Source organism: Teleopsis dalmanni, chromosome 2, assembly GCF_002237135.1.
Source record: "Teleopsis dalmanni isolate 2A chromosome 2, ASM223713v2, whole genome shotgun sequence".
NCBI classification, from domain to species: domain Eukaryota; kingdom Metazoa; phylum Arthropoda; class Insecta; order Diptera; family Diopsidae; genus Teleopsis; species Teleopsis dalmanni.
Window position 1 is genome coordinate 118,967,469 of NC_051847.1, and position 8,651 is coordinate 118,976,119.

Sequence of the window (8,651 nt, forward strand, 5' to 3'; positions counted from 1 at the left end):
ATAGAAGGTCCGGTCGTCATTATTAAGCGGTTTCCAACTCCGAGGCATCTTTACTTCTTTTATTGGCAGCTGATTTTACGCGACGGGTGCCAAACTCTGTGCACAACCCATATTTAAAGTCCTGAAAATAAAACACGCAGTACAGTGTACACAATATTAGTTCATTACCCAGCGGGTGCTAGGTAACTATCTACGGGTGCCTCATGGAGGCTGTGCGACAACTTGCATTAAGGACAACACTATTAGTTCATTACCCAGCGGGTGCTAGGTAACTATCTACGGGTGCCTCATGGAGGCTGTGCGACAACTTGCATTAAGGACAACAAAGATTACGATGGCATTTTCCATGTTAAATGCAATCAGACACGTTGCTATGTGTACTGGCTTCCAAGGGCACGCGGCAAAGCCCCTTAAATAGAGAGACATACTTAAGTCAAACTGGTCCGTCATGATTATTATGACAATTTTTTATTAACAATAATGCGATAAATGTATTATTTAAAAAAAATATATGAAATAAAATTATATATGTAAATATAAGTATTAGTTGCTGCAACACTCCGAGGCTAATTTTTGCATAACTTATTGATGAAAGACTGTTAAATCCACAATAACTGAATACATTGAGTGGTATTTTGTCTGCAGTTATGCCACGCAACTTTTAAAAATTATGAAGTTATAATACAAATTGTTCATTGTAATCGCTACATCCATATGACAACTCTTCTTTAATATTGAAGATATAGTTGTGGAGATATGTAATTTCAACTGAAGGGTTAACCACACGATTAACCACACGCCACACAACACATCTCGTTTTGGGAAATTTCTTTGTTGTTTAATTTCATATTTTGGTGATGTGAATTGACAAGATTATGCGGTTGTCACGACTGTCTTTGTTTTATAGGGTTATGCAAAAAATTGTGTTAATACGGAGAATCCGTAACCTATAAATGCTTTGAAAACGTACATGCATCAACTTATCACTGACCTATTGCTAACTGCTTGCCGACAAGTCATGTAAAATTAGCGCAAGAGGATCCAGTACTATGAGATATTCCGCGAGGGACATTTAAAGAAGATTGATATACACCTAATGATCGGGTAAAATATATATAAATAAAAATTTTATCGAAATTTAAATTCTGTGAAAAAGTTCTTTATTAATGTATACTTTATGTATCACAGAAGGAAAAACACTGTTTTATTATATTAACTAATCATTTTGCTTAGCACAATTGTGAATAACAACGGACCTCAGAATAAAGCAACAATTATGATTTTGCATCAAAAAAAAATTAATATTCTTTAATATTCTTTTTTAATATTCTTTTAAATATCAATTACTTCTTCAAAAACTCTTAAAACGAGTATAAAATATCCTTCAAACAATGAGTTGTTAAGTATATACTCACGTTTCTTAAAGGAAGCTAAGTTTTTACTATAGATGAAGAGTACCTATGGACTTGCAAAAATCTGCTTAGTGAGATTATTTTGACCACATGTTAATGGACATGTGTACAGTGTTCTATTTAAACATATTGAGACACAATTATATTTATATTTGGTTTTTTCCATGGTTTTTCAACTGTACAGATTTGTAGAATATATCTCATACGTTAACAAGTAAATACATTTAAAAATATTTCTAACGAACACTAAAAGTTTAGTTATACTATATATTGTAAATCAACACATTTAAAACATATATATGTAATTTATGGCCTTAAATAATAGGAAAATTAATAGGAGTCACATACCAAGTCACTCACATACCAAAAATAATGGACAAACGAATAATCTGATATACAATTCTGGACTTGTCTGCACTTTATAATAATAACATATTATGTATTTTCTAAGTAAATTATTTTAATAAATATAAAACTATCTTAGAGAATATGCTCTCCGCTGATGTATTTAAACGGCTTGAGAATATATCTTCTTTACTGATAAACGAAAAAAAAAAATACATATGTAAGGATTTTAAATATTTATTTTTAATACTAATATATTGACTAGATATAAATGACTCTTAATTTAAATTTGGTTTTTCAGCGCAAATTTGTTAAAAAAATCGTAACTTAGAAATTCGAAGAAGTTATTGAAGACGTCCTTTCTTCAATCTCTTTGAATTCAAGTTTTGGTTATATTTCTTTTTTTTCTTAAAAACGTGTGATTTTGCTGTTATCTGGTGTACCTGGCAATGAGGATTGTGACGAATGGGGGCTGCCAGGTTGTGGACGTGGTGGTGGCCTCTGTGGATTTATGTTTGCATTAGCCTGACGTAAATTGGCAAAAAATTGTTGGCGACGTGGTCCTCCACCACGTAATGGAAGAGTTGGTATTTCGCTTGGCGATTGATGAATTTCTTCTTGAGAACAATTTCGCATGGCTGGATTAACGCATTCGTAAACACTCTGTGGAGTAGACAAAATAAAAAATAATTTTTTTTAATAGAAAATTGTTGAATATAAATCAATTACTAATAATAATAATTAGAGAAATAAAGTTCACTTTACTTTGAGAAAAAAAAAGAAATTTATACATAACGCATGAGAAATAATTATTTTATGTTGTTTAAATTTATGTTTATATAGAAATATAATTTCAATAAGTGTTAATTTAATAATTTAAATTAATAAGTGTTAATAATATCAATATATTTATTATATTTCTTATTATATGTATTTTAAAATGATAGGATCATGAAAAGTATAATAATTTTTAAATATATCATCTTGATTCTTTTATACTTTATATTTTGGATAATACAATATAAAACTTATTTAAAACATTTAAAAATTATTGAAAAAAATTGATAGCGCTAATTAATTTTATCACACTTCTAGAACTTACCTGCTCTGATGAATATTGGTTATTTTGCGCAAAAGCCAGCGATGTGAGTGAGGGTAGGGCCTGTGCTATATCCGAACGTTCAATACCACGTACTATTAGAAATGTTCTTGGTATTAGCACACCTACCAATATAGCCCAGCCAGTTGCTTGTAGTCCTAACGGTATAGCAGCATCTCGCAATTCATCACCGAACAAAGCCATAGTTATCCAAATTATCCATATAATGAAGACAAGTACAGCGCCAATAACAATTAAAATTCCTTCTCTATAATTTCGTTGGGATCGATATATGAAAGGCACTAAACCTACTACACATAGTAGTAGTATTAAATCGTATGCCATTAGCGCCCAAAGCCAGTGGCCATAATACATGTTTTCGCAGGATACACTTTCTGAAGCAACTTGCATCACAACCAGCAATTGTATGGACATTCCAAGTTGTACGAATATGCTAAAAATGCATATAACCGCCTGTATGTACCCATTTACGTGGGACAAAAAGCCACCTTCAGACCCAATGGAGGCTAACATAACTGCTCGACACAACAACAGCGAGAAAGCGAAGCAGTACACAAGCGTCATTAAGAATACTCGTACAGCACAGAGCGTATTTAATGTAGTCGCATCTTCAAAGGTGATATGGGAATTGGGATGTTCACCCACATACTCCATAGAGAATGGAATAAACGAAGTAAATAGTAGTATAAGTGAGAGTAGTAATAATATCGAAGTAACCGGATTGCCTTCGAATACATCTCCCAATGAGATTCGCACTACGATGAATACCAAAATTGCTAACGTAATGATAACACCTAATATTGCCGCTGTCATGCCTGTGGCGACCCAAGTATCGAGCTTCAAACGCCAAAACATAACCGATTCACCATCAAATAAAAATGGATAACGTGTATTGTCTCCTGTGCTATATTGGCAATTAAAAACTTGTCCAAATTTGGTTTTCAGCTCAACACTGGTGTGATTTTCACGGTTGTAATGATAGTAGGTGGTAACATTGCTAACAAAATTCTGAGCAGCAATTTCAAGCAACTCCATTTGGTTCTCAGCAGAATTACTATCTACCTTCTTCTTTTGAAACATCTGAAAGTTCATTAATGATGCCAGTTTACGCATGCGCAACAAATCCAACACTTCTGCAAGTTCAAGCTGTCTACGCTGGTCAGGAGCTTGCCAGTCTTCTATGAACTTTAGAAAGTCAAGGCAAGTATTAAAAATGATGGTATCGTGTTCACGCTTGCAACTCTTGATAAGAGAACCTTTTAACCACCGCATGAGATCAAGTAGCGGGTTCGCTAGTGCTAAAACACGCGAAGGTAATACAGTTTTGCCTATCAGCGCCTCATCCAGAGTGAGTTCTGTCACATTTTGATCAATAACACGCAGATCAATCTCATTCTCCATCAACACAAAGGATTTATTTGGTAAGTCTAGAAAACAATAAACGTAACATTAAAAGATTTGAAGATACCATTTTACTCGTATGTAGAAGTTACCTGTGATAAAATCACGATCAGTTCGCTCAGTAGGCACTGCAAAAACGGTACCATTCTCTTTGAAATTATTAGCCATTTTATTACCGAATAAAATGTAAATATTGTATTCGCTTTTGAAGTGCATTAGACACATGTGCTCGTGGCGCACAGCTTCCATGAAGTCATTGTAGATCTCCAAATTTTCTGTCACTATTTCAACAGAAGCAATTTTTTCACCCCACGGCATTTGATATAGTAAATGAGCAACTCTGGGAAATAGAAACGCCCTTGTTTTCGGAATAGGCCAGATATTGTATTCTAAAACTTTAATTGTATCTTCCATACTTTTGTAAAGGTCAAAGTCTATAAAGATTCCTATTGCATGTCGAACACATTGCTGCAAATATTCTACTTCCTGTATCAGCAAATTCTCGGCCAGACTTTCAGATTGTACATAAATGGCACGCATACCTAGATTGTTCAAATATATATCATCATTATGTTATATTATATTTCGCTATCGGGTATTTACCAATTTCAAAATCTGCTTCGATTATATTGGCCTGGTTTATGCGATTCATAACAAACAATGCTGAGATGGTGTCTGTCGTCAGTACACTTACTAACACGTCTCGTTCTATCACATCAACGAAATCCTCTTCATAAATGACATTGGTACTATCTTCCGCAGAATTGTATATTGTAGCTTTAATACCATTGAGGCAAATATCGGGTACACCATTGGTTGTAGTGGAACTGCTGCTGCCATCAGAGTCTGTTGTGGATGTTGAAAGTACGGTTGTGGAAGACGGTTCTGTTGTAGTTGTTGTTGTACTAGTTGAGGTTATAATTGAAGGTCTTGGTTTTGTTATTTTGGGCAGATTTGGTTTTTTCGTCGGTGGATTATCGGCTATGGAGGAAGCTATCAAACAGCATAGCAGACAAAGGAGCCACAGTATTGCTTAAAAGTATATAAAGAGTTATATAAATTTTACGAACATACTAATTTTATTTTTATATGGTATTATTAAATATATTTTTTTATAAAGTCAGAGACATTCAAATTGTTTTCTCATTTTGCTAATTTTCTTAATGGAATATGATGATAAGGGTTCGATGAAGACGTATAAAAACCAATAGATGCACACGTCATATACAATAATTCCCATCTCTAACAAAGATTTCATAAATAAAGAAGTAGTAGCAAAAAACAAAACTTATTATCATTGTAATTGTTAAATCATCATTGTAATTGAATATATTGTAATTGAAATTCGGATATACAATACCTTGGAATCCACATCAAAACGTAAAACATTATAATTTCCACATATAAGTACTATTTCATTTTATACAAGGACATTTTTTTTGATATATATGTCTCCATGATACACTTGGACATTAAGAACTAAACAGCGATATAACCATTAACTAGAGAAACTTTATCGCCAACCCAATGTAATGACGATTATAAAAACATATTAACTAAGATTCACAAGAAAACTAATTGACTTCATGAAATCTTCTACTAAATATGTTGTAGGAAGCCTAAGCCGATAATACTAAAAGATAAGATAACCAGTATTGAGCAAGATGTAGTTAATAGAGCTAGAACTAAGACGTTGTAAAACGTAAGCTTGTGGTAGTGATGGATGAACGTGAAAGTTGCATAAGACAGAGCCTCGAATGGGATTACCTTATTAAAAATACTTGTGGCAAAAAAAATAAAGGTATATAAAATAGAATTTTTATCTTAAAAAGTCAGAAGTATAATATAATCTGATTTACTAGCCACAAAGAAATAAACTGTAATGAAGATATGAAACCTAAATATAATAATTAAACAAAGATATAGAGCATTCTCTAAAATAAAGGTTAGACTAGAAATAAAAGAGAGAGTATGAAAAAATATTGATATACTAATCCCAATATAACATTACATAAAGCAAAACTCTTAACAGTTATATTCTGGGAAAATAGAAATAGATTTGAAGAACCTGGCGTTTATAGGTCGTTTATATATAGAATATTATAAACACATTTTTTAAAAAAAACTAAACTTTTCCAAAATTAGATAGCTCGTGTTCATCGGAATAATGTTAGTAATAAAAAAATTAATAGAAATGCTAATAAGAACCCTTCAGTTATAATATAAAAAAAAGTTGATTTTTATGCAAACTAAGTGAATATTGATCTGTAGACGTTTTGAGATAGCAGAAAAATTTTAGTGTATAGAAGGCAAATACACACAAGTAATTCGGTTTTCATTTAAAATTCTTTCAATCGCGCTTTATTCTTACCTACCTATACCTATGTACCTAAGATTATACTTTTTATTGAAATGCTTCGATAATTTGCAGTATTATTATATTATTGTATTATTATACTATTCTACTGTTCACTGAATCCATTTTTGCTTGACTTAAACCATTCCAAAAAATTGTTAAGGTTTATAAGTAATTGGTCAACAAGTCTTAAAACTATTACTTTTATTTAATAATGTTCTAACAGATTTTATAAAAATGATTAAAAAAATAAAAATTTTGCTACATTTATACCAACTTTCAAAAGAGATCGCGTAAACACTGCAAGGCCTATTGCAGTTCTTACTGGTCATTGGTGTATAGGAACTCACGCAGAGAAACTGCGTATTCCCTATAACTCTCACTGCAGTAGATGTAGAAACCCGCAGGAGAAAGAAAAAATAATACATTTTTTCTGTGATTGCCCAGCTCTAGCATCCAGAAGATATAGGTTCTTAGGAAAATACTTTTGTGATAGTTTATCAGACTGCTCAATGGTGAAGATGAAATACCAATTAAATTATCTAAATTCAGTGGGATGGATTTAGTTTCTACTCTTCTATACTAGGGTTCTTGCGAGGAATGTGGTAACAAAACGGCGAAAAATCGCTAATTGAGGTACATTTGAAGGTATCTTATGACCTGCCACTGCAACCAACCAACCATATACCAACTTTTCTATTATTCAAGACATCTAAAAATTCTAGATATATCATATATGACTAATAGTCACATCGTTTGTTAGGCAAATTCGTTAGAATTAGTAAAGAAGAATGTTAATTGGAATTTTACAAAATAATTGGATATTATCCAAAATTTAATCAAACCTCTGATTAAACTTACCACTTAACTGCTTGAAACTCAACATTCTGAATTTCCAACTCATGTTGAATTCCGTGAAATGTTGCCACTTTTTTCAATCGTTGCTCCAATTTGTTGCTTTACTTCACTTTTTAGGGTTTGAGAATTTTTTTTTTTATTGTTAACGTTAAAGTGTGTTAGGCACAATTTTATTTTATTTTGTTTTATTTTTTTTTAGAAAATATACATCTATTTTCAATATTTAGATACAGCCATATATATTTCAGAAAGAAAATAACTGTTTATTTGCACATTATGGTATTTTTTCCACCAGTTTTTTTTATTTATTTTTAAGTAGATTTAAATTTTTACTTTCGTATTGTTCAAGTGTTGCATTCTAATCGCATTAAAGAACATAACAGTCACATATAATTTATTTACATAGAACTGTTAAATAAGAAGTCTATGATAAATACTCCAAATAGAAATACAAATGAATCTATATAAGATTTTACGAGTATATCACTTATTTCACTGATTTATGCATGTGGTTTCTTATAAGGAAACTCATAAACATTGGGTATTTGTTTCAACTTAGAGATATATTATTATCTCATCTATGTTTCACATCATATGCTGTGACATTAAATCACTAGCGTTTTGTGAACAGTACGAATAAAACTAAATTATAGCTGCAAAAATGATTACTTTTTGAAATGTTGTTCTTGATATGAGCCAGAAGCTAATAGGAGCTAGATCCATTATATACCTCCAATTCAAATTTTATCGATTAATTCGTTTTACTGATTGTTTTTTGAACTGAGTGAGTAATTTGTTTAGAAAGAACATGAGTTTAATTTTTTTTGTCGGGCATGATTTTAAAAATATTTGGAACCATTTTGTTGAAACAAAATAATAACCTGACTTTATTATTTTACCAGTTTGAATGTAACATACAACCTAATTTATATATATTATACAATCTATATATACAATCTAATTTAATCTAATATATGTACATACAACCTTACTTTTGGATTCCAAAAAATTGACAGCTACACTATCTTGGCTGATTTCTTAGCATGAACTCGCTCAAAAAATGAAGAGCCCAGCTCACAGTACTCATTAGCCTTAGCAAGGTGAGAAAATAATAAGCAAAATTTATTTAAATAGCCTTTCTGAAACTTTTTAATCGCAC

At 31.5% G+C, this 8,651-nt stretch overlaps 1 protein-coding gene across 1 annotated transcript; it reads right to left on the reverse strand.

The window, feature by feature from the left end:
- Positions 1-2,029: 2,029 nt before the first annotated feature.
- On the reverse strand, positions 2,030-7,659 carry LOC119686301 (protein bride of sevenless-like). The gene is made up of 5 exons (XM_038100854.1): positions 7,496-7,659; positions 4,882-5,310; positions 4,371-4,820; positions 2,860-4,304; positions 2,030-2,420 (listed from the first exon to the last, which is right to left on the reverse strand). Exons 1-5 carry the CDS (start codon positions 7,536-7,538, stop codon positions 2,166-2,168), a joined length of 2,622 nt encoding a protein of 873 aa, XP_037956782.1. The 5' UTR covers positions 7,539-7,659; the 3' UTR covers positions 2,030-2,165.
- Positions 7,660-8,651: the final 992 nt, after the last annotated feature.